The 16,552-nt window shown below is 38.2% G+C and overlaps 1 protein-coding gene across 7 annotated transcripts in view; it reads right to left on the reverse strand.

Annotated features, from left to right (window-relative positions):
- Positions 1-443: 443 nt before the first annotated feature.
- The window catches only part of LOC121132747 (A-kinase anchor protein 9-like), a 46,272-nt gene continuing 30,163 nt past the window's right edge, over positions 444-16,552 (reverse strand). For all 7 annotated transcript variants that reach the window (XM_040740859.1, XM_040740860.1, XM_040740856.1 and 4 more), the window contains 7 exons: positions 16,006-16,210; positions 11,175-11,265; positions 8,116-8,254; positions 6,871-7,083; positions 3,530-4,182; positions 2,001-2,134; positions 444-787 (listed from right to left, as the gene is read on the reverse strand). In XM_040740859.1, the coding sequence (XP_040596793.1) occupies positions 709-787; positions 2,001-2,134; positions 3,530-4,182; positions 6,871-7,083; positions 8,116-8,254; positions 11,175-11,265; positions 16,006-16,210 (1,514 nt within the window). In that variant the 3' untranslated portion in view covers positions 444-708. The remainder of the gene's footprint in view (positions 788-2,000; positions 2,135-3,529; positions 4,183-6,870; positions 7,084-8,115; positions 8,255-11,174; positions 11,266-16,005; positions 16,211-16,552) is intronic.

Below are 16,552 nucleotides of genomic sequence, written 5' to 3' on the forward strand. Positions count from 1 at the left end.
AAACCATAATGACTTTAGTATTGATGATCTAGGATTGACTTGAGTTGTTTTGAGGTGAGAAAGGGCTGAACTTGGTGATTCTTAGTCTCCTCACACCCATATTTAGTGTCTCCTTATGGATTTATTTCCCTGTGCATTTTATAATTACACAGCTTCTGCAATTGTAGATTTTGGTTTCAGTAGAGATGTTATTTGGGGTGTATTAAATCCCTTCTGTTATCAGTGTAGTGGACATTTGGAGTCTTGACTGGACAGGTTCCTATTGGTTTAATGCTAGAGCTCTCTTGGACCGATATCCTATACATACAAAAATTAGAATTTAAAATAAACAGCTATTTTTTATTGTGAATTCCCTTTTATTTTATGTAGACAACTTTAGAGGATCAAAAGATTCTTCTAAAAAAAACAAAAACAAAAAACTTTTCAATGAATACCCAAAGAGCTGAACCATAACAACGTACTATTTCTTTATTTAAAATAAAACATAGATATTTAAAAACAATTTGAAAACTATTAACACTGATAGTAATACTATCAATTATCTCCTGTGTGCAATGAGATAATTTGCCTGAATTAAACATTTTTACGGAGCAACAAACTGAATGCTTCCAGCTGGCTGTAAATCCATGCTAGTGCTCTTGCAAACACTGTGGCTTGAAGTGTCTTGTTCTCTCTTCCCAGTCATTTTCCTTCTACTAATATGTGTATTTAATGTGTGATTTTCAGCTTACGAAGTCCTTCTGTCAGCTTTATGGAGACATTCCACAGACTTTCCATATTCACTACCCTGTAACAAAGAAAAATGAAAATTAAGTGAAGAGAGGTGTAGATATAATGGAATTAACAACCAGGATGTCAGAATGAGAAAGAAAAGAATGCACATGGTAATTTTTTTTGAGACAGGGTTTCTCTGTGTAGACCTAACTGTCTTGGAACTAGATCTTGTAGAGCAGGCTGGCCTTAAACTCACAGAGATGCACTTGCCTCTTCACCCTAAGTACGGAGATTAATGGCATGAACCACTCTCCCCTCCCCAATCCCTGGCCCCTGTATCTATTTTGTTATTGAATTTTCTCAAAACATTTTGTCCAAAAAAATTGGGTGGGCTCATTACAGACAGATGGGCCTTAATTTCTAAATATTGCTGTGAATTTCCTAGAAAGCAGAACAATCTTCTTTTGATTATTTATTTACTAACTCATCGGTTGTGTCTGTGTACATGCTTCCGCTCCACAGTGAGCATCTGCGAGTCAGAGGACAATCTGTGGGGATTGGTTTTCTCCTCCCACCATGTGGGTTTCAGGGTCAGACTGAGGTTGCTGGGCTGGGCAGTCAATGTCCTTACCTGCTGAGATATCTCTCTGTGCCAAAGCATTCTACACAGCACAATTATCTTGGCAAGTGTGATGAACATTACTATGCTATCTAACATGGGGTTCTTACATAAATTTTCACCAAATGTCCTTTTCACGAAAATGAAAAGTGGTACCAGTACGTATTTAGCAACCTTGAAACACCTACAGAGTACAGAATAATTTGTCCTGTTCTCTTCAATCAAATATACAAAGCAAAGCCCCCAAAACAAACAATCGAAGGATGAACACAAAGAGGACAGTCCATGCTTCAAGTCTCACTTGCATGGAAACAGGAAAATCACCCACAGTCCTCACAGTCTCCACACACTTTGTCCACACTGGTCAGAACAGGGAGAAGTGCACGTATATTATCACTTTTTGTTTTCATGGCATCTTTGGTTCTGTTTAACACACACCTTTCTCCTCCATCACAGCATATAGAATAAATGCATCCCCTCAGCCAGTATTTCCAAGGACAACCAAACAAGCAGGCACTGATAGAGAAATATAGCAATGGAAGTTTTCTTTAAATCCAGAAAGATTTTCCCTGCCACTGATGTTTAAGGTACACATCTAGGGAATGCACTGAGAGGAAATGAAGAGAGGTAGAACTGGATGCATTAGGGGCTGTGTTGCTCATCTTACCAAAAGCTCTTCATGGCTGTCTGCTTGTTCTTTATAAGGTCTCGTTCTTTGTGAGACACAGATCCGGCTCCATGAGCTTCAAGTTCATCCAAAAATCCACGGTCTCCACTGGCATGAATTAGATCACCTCTTGTCTGAGTGAGAGTTGGAAGGAGAAGACCATTCAGAAACCATGAGAAACATGATTGCCCAAAACTCTCCTAGACTATAATGTACTTTTGCTAAGGATGACTGCCTCCAGTCAGAGGTCAAGAGGTCAGCGCTTGTTAAAACCAGCAAGGATGCCTTTAGGAACCATCACTTTCTATGGAGATAATAAAATCAATTTTTTGAGGATGAAGGTAAATCATGTCATATGTATGTGTGTGTTAACATATTTTATTGACATTCAAAATTTCAAATTTATGTCATGTTTCTCAAATAGTGCCAGAATTGACTAAACTATTTCTTAGATGTTATAGGTGGAAAGTCTTATTACTAATTTAATATTTAGTATCCACAGTAAAATAGTTACAAGTGCTGGTAGGAGAAGTCCCATATGTGAAAATATTGCCATTTGAAATATAAATTCATTAATATAAATACCACATTTCTATTACTTTAGATTGTAAATACTGAGAAACTAAAATTCCTTGAGTTGTCTTTTGTGTGGTTAGAAGTAACTATGGTTGCAGACCTCTACCTAATAAGATCTCCAACACATTTTTCCTCCTCAAAACAAAGAAATCTCATTAGGTATATGATTTCCAAGAGCTAATGACATTCCCACATTAACTTAGTAGAATATTACTGTGAAAACTTTCACTTCTTAAAAGAGATGGTAACAAAGGATATGTGCTAGAAAGAATCTAAGGCAGTACATCCCACACAAGTCCTAGAGAATTCAGCTGCCATGTAGTATTTTTATATTTCTTTTGTTTCAGTGAGTAACTTTAATACTAGAACTGATAATCATATTTGAAGACCACAGAACATAGTTTGCTCTTGCTTCTATAATAGTAATAAAACTACACACAGTGTTAAACATAATTTGACCTGTGTCTATAGCTTTTGTTCTAGTGTTGGGAACAGCATCTAATATAGTCTGTCAGCAAATGAAAAGCCTAACATGGGAGGAATTTAACAGCTAAACCTCATGGGGCCAATTGTGAGCAGCTGGGCTTCAGGTAGCCAATAGATCACCCCCAAAGTCTTTGCCATAACCATGCAAGGCACCCCTGCACCTTATTGGGAGTCCTGTCTGGAAGTAACCCTGTTGTCTCAGGGTGGAGCTTTCTGAGACCAAGTGCCACAAAATTCATGAACCACAATTTCTGATTCAAATGAACTGAAGCCTCTCCTTTAGGAACAGTGTATTCTCCTGAAGTCTCACTAGATATAAGTTGTTTGATATGAACCAAATACCAGACTTATTAGTAAAGTATCAGTCAAATTAATGAACAAAGATAAAAAGTTACCTAGAATATTTAAGTGAAAAAAAGCACTGAAAACTAACCTCAGAGATATTCAAATCTTGAATGAAAACTAACCTCAGATATATCCAAATCTTGAAGGCTTCTTTCGTTTTCTTTAATCTCTTGCCTTTTTGTAGTGTCCTCGCCTAGAGGCATCTGTAGCTTCAGTACTTTTTCTATATCAGAAACCCTTTTCTCTGTAATTTCGCATTGTTGTTTCTCTTTAATGAAACTAGAACGCATTTCAGCTACTTGGTTCTCTAACTGTGCTAGTCTCAAAGTTAATGTGAAGATGTCTATTCCTGTGTTGTCTCCTTTCAGAGGATTTACATTGTGCCTATCTCTCATTTCTGGTTCTGATGTTCTCTTCTCTTGGAAGTACTTCACGTACTGCTGAAAGGCCTCCATTTGTGCTTGATTAACGGTGGCTTCAGCTATTTTCTCTACTAGTAAATTTTGAAGAATATTGATCTTCTTTTGAAGAAGTTCTGGTTTTGACTTTCCTTGCTCCAGGGTTAGTAACTGTGTTTCTAGACTTCTGTAACCTTTGCAGCTTTGTTTAAGGCCACCGACAGGAGTCAGGGTCTTTAGAAGCTCAGAAGAGTCCTGGGCAGAGACATCTTCTGGCTTCAGTGCATCAGCCTGGAGCTCATCGGCAGTCATGCCAACACTTTCCATAGGTACAGTGTGCAGTTGCTCCGGGTCCATGTGTCCTTTGTTCAGAGTTTCTGTTACAAAAAGTATGTTTGTGAGAACAATGTAGTAAATACAGAATAAAACATTTTTATGATTAGGAAAAGAACAAAGTTCAATTGAATTAAAACATAAAACACTGACTACATTTTTGACCATAGGCAAAACTAAGTACATTCCAAAGCAAATACTCACCTGTATGTGCATACACAATGAATACAGTAAGCAGATAGGGTTAAAATGTTAACTGAGAAAAGGGAACAGAAAGAGGAAGGATATGACAGTCAGGGTTTCTGATTAGTCTTGTACTTTTTCACATTAGGTCCATGTCCCTCAGGTCCCTGTTCATGTGTATAAGTTTGTGCAACAAGGGAACACAAGCACATATGGGGATCCATGTGGTTAGTGCATGAGAGCAGATTCATTTCCTACGTCTACTACTTTTCTCATGTGTGACATTTGATAAGATTGTCTTCAGTTTTGTTATCTGAACAATTGGGCATGAAATGAACTAATGAGTGTAAAGATTAGAGTCTGGGGTATAGAAAGGACTTTGTGAATGTATTTATTGTTAATGTAGGTGATAAAATACAGACAGCAAATATAAAAATAAAAGAACCTTGTAGAAATTTTACACTGACTAATGTGCCAACACTGTTTTCAGATCTGGGATCTGTAGATAATGCCATTATTATATGTTAATATCAAAGCAAAACAGCCAAAAATGCCTCTTAGTAAATCATTTGATCTATTTGATACCATGAGCTTACCAACTTCTCTGTTTAGCAAGGAAAACTATGAAAAAAATTGAAGACCATAGACTTAATATATTCAAAAAAGAAAAAGAGTTTGCTTCTTTTTAGATGTGAGCCTAGCCTTTAACAGATAAGCCTTCCCTCCAGTGGGGGAAGGACAGAGAGGGAGAGCACGGCAAGAGAAATTGACAGCAGGAGCTATTATCAGGTGTCGAGAAACCTAGCACTAGGGACTTTCCCAGGAATCCACAAGGATGACCCCAATGAAGAACCTTAGCAACAGTGGAGAGGCTTCCTTAACTGCCCTTCCCCTGTAATCAGATTGATGACTACCTTAACTGACATTATAGTGCCTTCATCCAGTAACTGATGGAAGCACATACAAAGATCCTCAGCTAAGTAGGGTTTCTAACACTTGGAGATCAGCAGTAGAGAGGGAGGGGTGATAATATGAGCAAAGGAGTCAAGACCATATTGGGGAAACCCACAGAAACAGCTTTCAAGCAACTAGGAGATGAGGCCACACTGACAGCTGGCCAACCTGTATAAGACTGAACCAGGCTCCCTGAATGTGGGCGAAATTTGGGAGGTCTGGAGAGACTAGGGACCTGCTGGTAGTGATATCAGTAATTATCCCAGGTGCATGAACTGGCTTTTTATACCATTTCCTATGGATGGATACCCTGCTTGACTGATATGCAGGGGAGAGGGCCTTGTACCTGCCCCATATGATGTGATAGACTTGGAGGATTCCCCATGGGAGGCCTCATCCTGTCTCAGCAGTAGATGGGGTGGAGATGGGAGATGGTGGTAGGAGAGGGAGGATGGGTGGTAGAGGAGCTGGGATTGGTATCTGAATAAGATTCTTTTAGAAGGAAAATGAAATAAAATGATAATAATAAATTTTTGAAAAGAAAAAATACTTTGTTTCTTAAAGATACTCAATTTTTCTTTGAAAAAATCCCAATGAGTTTGTGCTCTGTGCAAAACAGATGAAATATGATTATGGTAACGATGAACCTCAGGTTTTAGTAGCAAATCACAACATATTTTTACTGTAAAACATGCTGTGTTCTGTTAAAAGAAAATGAAAGGAACACAACAGACATCTATAAATTAGAACTGTTAGTTGAAAATCAAGAGTCACCCAAATTTCACATCCGCACACAAATTTCACATCTGCACACATTAAAATGCTAATGTCATTGCTTGTCACTGCTACACACAGTTCCACATCTCTTGCATATGTTGTATGTATGACATGAGATCTTTAAACCTTAAAAATTCCAGCACTAAATCTCTGCCAAACTACTCAGAGCACCCCCCCCAGGAGAAACTGGATATTTTATTTCTAAGGTTATCAAATTTGAGAAACTCAAAATTTATAGATTCCAACTGTGCATTGAAAATCAAAGGTTTGATAAGGAGAATTTAAAGGCCATAATCACAAAGACATATATCCCACTCAACAAGCTATAAAATCAAGATGTAAATATCAGCCATTATGCAGTTAAATGTTCTGTGAATGCTTCTAAATGAGATGTCAGATGTCTTCTGCTCTCTCTGGCTTGCAAGCCCACACTGCCCACACCTGCTCATGACCAGCAGCAGATGAGGGTTCACAACACACTCATGACCTGTCTCCCACTAAAGATCTCTCTTTACCCATTTCCTAAGCATGCAGCCTCAACAAATGTAGCTTTTTTCTTTTTGATACAGATGATTGAGAATAAATGAATAATTCTATTGTCCTGTTAATAGTTAATAGCCTTAAAAGGCAAAATAGTAAATATGATTACATAAAAATGACTAAAAACTCATTTGCCTTTCGAGTATATTTTCTTATGATTTTTCAAGTTTGTCTGTGAAACATACAAATAACACCACTGGAGAGGATAGTCTGTCACATGAGCATCTGAAGAGTAAAGACAGGAGAGGAACTATAAGACACAAAGTCTCAGTACATACGCTGCTCCACTGGGCCAGCCCCTGCTCCCATGGCCTCCTTCTGCCTGGACAGCAATGCTCGCTCCTCCTGTATTTGCTGTTGCTCTTCTTCGAGTTTTGAAACTCTCCCGCTCATGCACAGCAACTCGTGCTCTAGATGATCTATCGTGCAGGCGTTTTCCTGAATTTCTCTTTCCAAAAGAATTCTTTCATCCAAATTCCCATCAATAATACCTATGAGACACAATGTAGGGGAATGGAATTGCCTCCAATTTAAATTCACAATGAGGCTTTGTTTTTTGAAGCAGGGTCTCACTAGCATACCCAAAGGTAGCCTTGAACATTGTGATGCTCCTGCCTCAGCCTTCTAAGTGTTGAGATAGCAGATGTGTACATCTAGGCCAAGCTAACCATCAGATTCTAATAGTAACAATAAAACCATCCTATTAGCAAAACTCTCAGTCACTTCATCCTAGTAAAAGCCTGTTGCCGAGCTTTGCTGTCATGTTGCAGGAAGTTTCCTTGCTTACTGTACATAAACATGAAATCTTCCTAAAATGTCTAGTAGTTTGCTATAATAAAGAACACAACACACATATGTAATATAGTTTATTATACATATGGAAATAGACTCAATCTAAAATACATCATGTGTTTTGAATTTAGCCACATTTAAGATTTACTAGAGAAGGCTGATATTATAAGCAATTCTAGAAGGCCAGCACCCTAAACTGCCTGAGAAAACAGAAGAGCGATTTTGAGGTTAAAGTTACCAATATCATTTAATTATGACCTTACACCTTAGAAACAACAGCTTTAGCCTCAGTTTTCTCATTTTGAAGAAACTACCTCAGACTCACCACCATCTACATTTGCACCATTGAAATTTTTAAATGTCAGCTCTGATTCTATAAATTCTTTTTCTAATGTTCATGTGTGCCTTGCTAATTTTTTTAATTGCTTATAGGAACTCAGAGGACACACCATAACTATTTTTCAGTGGTGACTTTAAAGTAGACTGGGGGTTTACAAACCTGACTGTAGGTCAAAGTTTCTCTTTTTTTTGTTTTTGTTTTTATGAGACAGGGTTTCTCTGTATTGTTTTGGAGGCTGTCGGTCCAGCCCGGCCTCGAACTCACAGAGATCTGCCTGCCTCTGCCTCCCGAGTGCTGGGATTAAAGGCTTGCGCCAACACCACCCTGCTCAAAGTTTCTCTTTTAAGACTAAAACATCTCCTGCCTCAGTGACCAAAGTCAAGGCACTTACTTTCAGCTTTATTTAGATGAACAGCTGGCTGCTCTCTGGACCTGGGCTGTTCCTGTTGGTGCTCATTCAGGTCATCTAGGCACCACAATGACTCTGTGTTTTCTTGGTTCTGTGGAAATGACTCAAGCATCTCTTCTGTCTGTGTAACATATAATTATGAGATGATTAATTATGTTAATATATTGGCTGTCTAGAATTATATTTTAAATTATATATAGAATAATATATAGTTAGATATTAATATTAATTTGTTTAATGTGACATTACTAATATCTAAGCTAGAAAAGGATTTATCCTTTTTAAATGTAAAATGACTTTTGTGGCGACTGGAAAGAAACAGAAAGTCATCTGTACACAAATACTTTTTAATTGAGTTGCAACAGCTATTTGCAAAAGTACCAGTCACTTCTGCATAAGCACACATAAATCTCTCCATTAAATTACTTAATTGCTCCCTACTAAATGAGTGAACTCTCTAAGAGTTCAGAGCCATGATCTACACATATGCATTTCTTTTTATATTTCAAATTTAGAACACATATTGAACAAAGAATCTGAAATAAAAGAAAATCCAGCTTTATATGAGTAAATTGCCACACCCTTAATTTTTTCTGTCATTTCACACGATTTAAGCTAGTTAGCTTCACAGTATACTTAAAAATATAGAATAAGAACAAGATGGAGATCACAGCTCTGCTACTGGAGATTTGAAGAGTGGAGCTCTTGGATGTTTCCCTGTGGGGCATGCACTGTCCCAAGAGTATTATGATGATACAACCTGTGCTACTTGAGGACCTATCCAATAGCACCAGGACCAGGATCTTGGGGATTCCTGAACACTCATCTGCTTCCCCACAGTAGGAAGACCAAAGTACTGAAACTGATTTCCCAAGAATAAGGTGTGTGTGTGTGTGTGTGTGTGTGTGTGTGTGTGTTATGATAATAAGGAAAAAATGATGTGAATCTGAGAAGTAAGAGGGGCATATGGGGAAAACCTAAGAATGGAAAAGGAACAGGGGAGATAATGTCACTGAACTTTAATCAAAATGAAATAAATCAGGACAAAGTTTAAACAATATTTAACATACTTAGATAATAAAAAACAAGTTTACTTGATCATGGTGCGTGATTTTTCTGATGTGTCCTTGGATTCAATTGCTAGTAATTTATTGAGTATTTTTGCATCAATTTTCATGAGGGAAATTGGTATGCAGTTTACTTTCTTAGTTGTGTATTTGTGAGGCTTGGGTACCAAGGTAATTGTAGCTTCATAAAAAGAGTTTGGCAGCAAACTTCCTGCTTCTATTGTGTGGAACACTTTGAGTAGTATTAGAATTAACTCTTCATCAAATTTCTTATAGAATTCTTCAATGAATCATCTGGGCCTAGACTTCTTTTGGTTAGGAGAATTTTGATGACTGCTTGTATTTCATTAGGGGTAATAGGTCTGTTAAGACTGCTTATGTCTTCTTAGTTTAATTTTGACAAGTGATATCTATCCAGAATACTGCCCATTTCTTTAAATTTTCAAATTTTGTGGAGTACAGGTAATCTGGTATGTATTCACACATATATGGATTTTAGACATGGAGCAGGACGTTGCAGCCTGCTATCCCACCGCCAGAGAGTCTGGGAAGCTGGGAGGACCCTAAGAGAGATAAGCATGGTAACCCGGAGCAGGGTTATGGAACGAGATCTCCTAATTGGATTGGGGAAGCTGGGGAGGGCAGAAGGAGATGGGATGTTTCCCTGTGGGGCATGCACTGTTCCAAGAGTATTATGACGATATGTCCTGTGCAACTTGAGAACCTATCCTATAGCAACAGGACCAGGATCTTGGGGATTCCTGAACATTGGTCAAAAGATGGCCTGTTCTGCTTCCCCACAGTAGGAAGACCGGAGTAATGAAACTTATTTCCCAAGAATAAGGTGTGTGCGTGTGTGTGTGTGTGTGTGTGTGTGTGTGTGTGTGTGTGTGTGTGTTTGAGTGTGTGTTATGGGAAGCAGGGACGACCCTAAGAGAGATAAGCATGGTAACCCGGAGAAGGCTTATGGAATGAGATCTCCTAATTGGATTGGGGGGCTGGGGAGGCCAGAAGGAGATGGGAGAAAGGAATGGGGAAAGAGGAGGGGGAGGACATGGGTGAGCAGGAAGTTTGAACCAGGGTAAGAATAGAGGAGAGAAGGAGGAGAGATACCGTAATAGAGGGAGCCATTATAAGTTGGAGGAGAGATTTGGCACTAGTGAGATATTCACAGATCTACAAGAATGACACCAACTGGAATTAAAGCTACTTTAAGTACCCTCCCTTGATAAAGATATTGATGACTACCTTATATGCCATCCTTGAACCTTTGGCTAAAAACTGAACTGAACACCTGGAACCTAATTGCAAAGAGGAGTGATGAGCAAACGAATTAAGATCAGGCTGATGAAAACCCACAGAGGAAGCTGACCTAAACAAGAGCGAGCACTTGAATCCCAGACTTATGCATGAGAGGCCACCATGGGATGGATTCAGATATCCCCCCACCCAACCTGGGTTTCAGAGAAGAGGCCTCAGCAAGCTATGGGACTTTCGAGAGTAGAGCTGTGTTTATTCCTGGCATTCAAATAGACTCTGGGGGCCCTTTCCAATAGGAGGGATGCTGTCTCAGCCTGAACATATTGGGGAGGACCAAGCCCCTCTGAGGATGATATGACAGCCTCTAAATATCCCGCATGGAAGCCCTTACTCACCCTGGGGAGTGGAGAGGGGATGGAGTGGGGTGGTGGATTCAGGACTGGGGGGCTGGGGAAGGAGGAGAGGGAAGTGAGAGTAACATGTGGAAAAAGATTAATAAAAAAAGGACAAAAAAACCCCTTCGACCGAAAAGCAAAATAGGAAAGAAAAGACAAGTCCTCATGTTTACTTTTACATGTGCTAAGAAAAAATGCAAGTCTTTAAATGTGCTAAATCTATTTTCCTGAATAAATAGTTAATAAAACACATTTATAAACATGATAGTAAGAAAACTCAGGGTATTTAATGTTTAAAAATGATGGGAAAAAATAATACCTCTATTACTATGATGACGTGGTCAGGTCGACAGTTTCCTCGGCAAACAGTTTTCTGTAAAACACTGTCTTTGAATAGCATTGAATCAACACTAAATATAAACAAAAGATGGTGATTAATGTTAATAAGGGTTTTGAGTCATTTTATAATGTTTATAGCATACATTCATATAGTGGGAAAGGGGGAAACAAAACATGAAACATGATACGCCAAGGCTTACAGATACTGTAACACAAGTCATATTTTTGTCTAAATTTTATATTTAAAAGTAATATAATGACAAGAGAATTTTTCAGATCAACAGATAAACTTTACACCATTTTATAAAGTATATTAAGATATTCATACAGGCATTAGTTTTAGAAATTTATTAAAAATACATTATCTAGTGAAAAGACCGAAAATATCAATTTTACTAAAATATATTTAACACAACACACACACACACACACACACACAGAAAACAACATTTAGAATGAAGACTATCAGTGGAAATGAAGTAAATGGGCAGAAGACACGGTTCCCAGTTACATAGGGATTTTGGAGTTTGCTGATTTTATTCTACTCTTTGTGTAGTCTTCAGCATGTGTCTCTATTTTACATTGTTCTACAAACATCCATTAATTTATGTTTTTCTAAAATTTTAATATCCATAATAAAAATAAAGCAACATGAACATTTAGGAACACAGGAGAGGAAAAAGGTAGAAAACTATAGTTTTCATTTTTAGGAAATAAAATTACCCAGTCCCCATTCACGTGTATCTATACTGCCTTCTTGGTTCCAATCTCCATTTTAATTTTCCAATCTCTTCCTTTTTCTTTTCTGCTCTACTCTTCTTATTCCTATTCTCTTTCACATTTTGTTCTGTCTAAAACTTTCCATACACAAGTGATGTCATTGTCTAGCTTTATCACTTAAATTCTTATGGCATCTAGCCCTTTCAAATATTCAGTAATATAAATAATGCTACAATATCAAATTCCACAAAGTATATCTTGACGCTTACATCCTATTTCTCTATGATAAAATCCTAATTGCTGTTAAGTGCAATACCTGGAATCCTGACCCTTCATGAGCAATGACTTCATTCTGTAAGCTTTATAGGTATTTATCCCAAATTGAAAAAGACCAGTTTGGTTAACACTGAATTCACTGCTACTCTTTCGACCAGGTGTGTCTACTGGTCCCTTCCTATCTGGTTTCATCCTTTATATAAGTGAAGTCAAGTTCCATATTCTCTACCAAAACACACGGGTCCTGGTATGTCCTCTATACTTCCAATAACATGTCTATCACAGGTATCTGTAAACATCCCTTATTCTGCTTTCCTGGTATTCTAGTTGGCAACATCACAGCAATGTGCAATGAAAGTGTTATACAGCTGTGGCCTTAAATTCCAGAACTTTCCTTATGTCACTAGTTTATAGACCCAACCATTATTATCTTGTGAATGATACTCACTAAATAATTACATTGAAATGCCTGAGAAAAGGCACTATATATACATCTCATTCATTTTTGAAAAATTAATTATTAACTTGGTATATTTAAAGCATTCAGTACCATTCTGGCACTTCCAAGCAAAATGTGTTTTAGCAGATTCTCCTCATTGGCTTCACTCTGTCCTCACCTTCCATTTAAGCCCTTTCCCCTCTTCATTTCCTTTCTGCTTTCAAGTCACAAGGCTTTCGTTTGCCCCTCCTCCATCTTCACCAGCAATCCATTGTGCTCTCAGACTCTATTTTTTGGGGGTGGGGTGGAAGTTCCAGATAGGGTTTCACTGTGTAACAGACCTGACTTGTCTGGAACTCTCCTTTTACACCAGGCTGACCTCGAACTCACTGACATCCTCCTGCCTCTTCCTCCCAAGTGCTGGGATAAAAGCAGTTTGCCACCACTGCCTGACCAGACACTATTTTATTAAGCCTTATATCATTTACACACTCTCTCTCCTCTCTGTATCCCTGTCTCTCTCTCTTTCTCCCATTCTGTGTGTCTCTCTCTGTCCAAATTTGTCTGTCTGTCTGTCTGTCTCTGTCTCTCTGTCTCACACACACACACACACACACACACTCACACACAGTCATGGCCATTAGAAGTTTAGATCCGCATTCAAGGGAGAACGTTTTGTCTTTAAGAGTTTGGACCACTTTGCTTAATTTTATCCTTCCCAGATTCATTAATTTTCTCACAAATCTTATATTTTCTCTACAACTTAGCAAAATTGAATTGTTAAAGATGCTGCACACATTGATTACCCAGTCATCTGTTGGTAGACATCTGGTTGATGGCACTATTTGCTACTGCGGTTAGGGAAACAATAACACGGATATGAGGTAGCATATGGAGTCCTTTGGCTGTATGTCCAGGATTGGCATAACTGGGTCATGCATTAGCTCTATTGTTAAATTTTAAGAGACCTCTGTATTGAGTTCCATACTGGTTGCACTAGTTTGCACTCCCACCATCAGTGAATAAGGCTTCCTCTTTTCCCACCTCCATGCAGGCATTTGTCATTTGATTTCCTGATTTTAGCCATTATGACTGGGGTGAGGGGAATCTCACTAATTTCCATTTCCCTGAAGGATGAGGATGTGGCAAAATATTTCAAATACTTATTATTGATCATTTCTATTTCTTGAGAACTATTTGTTCATTTCATTAACCGTTTGTTAACTGGCAGTTTGGGGGTTACATTTTTCCAGTTATTTCTCAGTGCTGGATATTAGTCCTCAACGGCAAAGATTTTCTCCCATTCTAATGGCTACATGCTTGCTCTGCTAACAATTTCATTTGCTGTGCAGAAACTTTGAAATTTCATTGTAAATCTAATCATCCTTACACAGTATCTACTCAATACTCTTCACAATTTCTGCTTCATTTAATCCTCAAAATCCCGACGGAGAATATTATTGTCTCTGTTACTTTTAGAAGTGCTGTAATCTATTCATGATCACAGACACAGCCAAAAGTTATTTCAGAGGTCCAATGCTCTGAAATTCATGGATGTTTCAATCTCAAATATCTGTCTAAAAGGCTCTGGTGTGATGCTTCTAAATATTTGTTAAATAAAGATTCTGTTTTTGTCAAACTAACAATGTCTGATTGCAGAGGATACTAAGCTCTTAATTACAAGTGTAAGAGAGGTCAGTAAGCAGGCTCAACCCCAAAAGCAGAAAAAACAAAGCAGCTTCTTGATGTTCTCAGGTCACCACCCCAACACTGCCACCTTTTCTTCACACATTAGAAAAAGTATCACCAATTCAAGATTAATCATAACTAATCACTAATGAAAGACTGTTTGAAATACCCTGACTGTTTAACAGAGAATTCTTGCTCAAAACGATGACTGCAGTAGTTTCTAAATGCCATTCCGAGGATTTGGTGCGTGAGTTATCTTGTTAAATACACAAAATTGTGAGATTTCACAGTTAATCTGACTCCAAAGATATAATTAAATAATTCTTGTGATACATGTTTTAAAAGTATAAACTAACTGAAGAATCTCTTGTGTTTTTTATGTGTGGAAACTTGAGAAGGCCTCAAAGAACCTAGGGATTTACAGGACTGACAAAATGAGTAAGCAGCTCCAAAGGCCACATACAGCTCTTAAATAAAAGAAGAATAAGACAGCTTTCAATCATTCAGTGTCTTCCACCACAATTGAAAAGCCAGTCTGTGGTTCCATTGACAAGTGCCACGAATACTTATGTTCTTAAACGGTAGATTTTAACAGTCAGAATAAACCTTCATTTTCATAACAGTAGTTACGGGTCATGCATACATCCCGAAGTGAATTACTAAACATTTATCAAGGATAGACTAAGCTCCTACTATGTGCAAGGAATTTCAAATCCTCAGAATCAATCAACTATCGAATAACACAAGACTCCTCCCTTCCTCCTACAGATTTATGTTTCTTCATCAGAATCAATACTAATTCATTTAGGGTGACCAAAAAGCCCTCATGACTATGTTCATAAGTGAGGATTCAAGGGACGTGAAGGTGTTGGACAGGTCAGGATTTGTTGAATGCAGTACAGGTGGAAGAAAGTGTCAGGCAAAATACTTAAGCAGAAGCAGACTGATATATTTAAGGACTCCAAGGAGGATTCTCAATCTGAGAACAGCGACAGTTGAGTATGTGAGAATATTCAAGGGGGTCACAGGAACCTATTGTGCAGGACAGAATAACACTGAATTTACGTGGTCTGTGTGAAGTTTTGAGGAGTATAGTGCTGGCCCTCAGTTGCCTGTATAGAGAAGAGACTCTAAGGAAGAATTAGAATAATTAGTCCTCACGAAAGAGCAGGGACTAGTGGGTGGTGAAGAATGGTGTGGTTCCCATGACCTGTGAAAGCAGAGAGAACAGGAATTTTTCATAGATGAGAAGACAGGTATGAGGAAAAGAGGAGGAGTCAAGGCAGATGGAGAGAGCTAAGAAAGGCACACTTCGAAAAGATGCAGGTTTGCTTTAGACATTGCTGATTGTCAGGCATTCCATCAAAAAGTGAAAGAAACCCAGTGGAATTATCTATCTAACACTGCTAGAGGTACTTGCAATGTCAAAGTAGTGAAGACGCTGCAAAGAATACACAACAAATGTGCACTCATTGTCTCATCTAATCCTGCAGAACAACATCTTTATGAAAATGCAACTAAAATTCCCATGGTAAATATCTTCGGGTCACATTTATTTCACACATCTAAAAGTCACAGAATGATCTCCAATTTATTCCTTCTTATGTCTCTGATCAACTTATATTTCAGTCTTAAAATAACCTCTTTGTATATACTGATGCATGACAGACAGCACACAGATGGATACCTCGGATGAGCTGACGGTCCATGGATGGTCTCAATGCTTCCCTGAACCATCGGGATCTCTGTTCCATAATGAGCTTCAGTTGCTTTCAGCTGCTGCTCTAAGGTGTCGACAGGGCTCTCTAACACCTGAAGCTGCTTTTCATGGTTTTTACTGTCTTCACCCTCTGGCCGAGAAGACAGCTCACTCTCATGTCGGATGTCAGTGTCTGTGTCATCGGAACAGAAGGAAAGGCACACCTTGGTCCAAGTTTCTTTATGACAATGCAGAAATACTTGTGTGTATTAAAAATACTTGTGATTCTTTAAAAACATTCTTTTAGTGATAACTTATTCTTCTCATAAAAAACCCAGTGTGATTCAAGAACACTTTTTCTATCCTCCTGTTTGTAGAATCACTAACTCCAACAAGTTTACATCATTATGTTTCAAACAATTTAGAAACATAGTGTGTGAGAAATGATAAGGACAAAAGAGATGAGGAGTCTGGACTTTCACATTAAAGATGAGAAAACTGAACAAGAAGATGACCATGAGAGGTCATCAAATTA

This window comes from Mesocricetus auratus, unplaced genomic scaffold (assembly GCF_017639785.1).
Source record: "Mesocricetus auratus isolate SY011 unplaced genomic scaffold, BCM_Maur_2.0 contig_9182_pilon_subseq_1:51004_obj, whole genome shotgun sequence".
NCBI classification, from domain to species: Eukaryota; Metazoa; Chordata; class Mammalia; order Rodentia; family Cricetidae; genus Mesocricetus; species Mesocricetus auratus.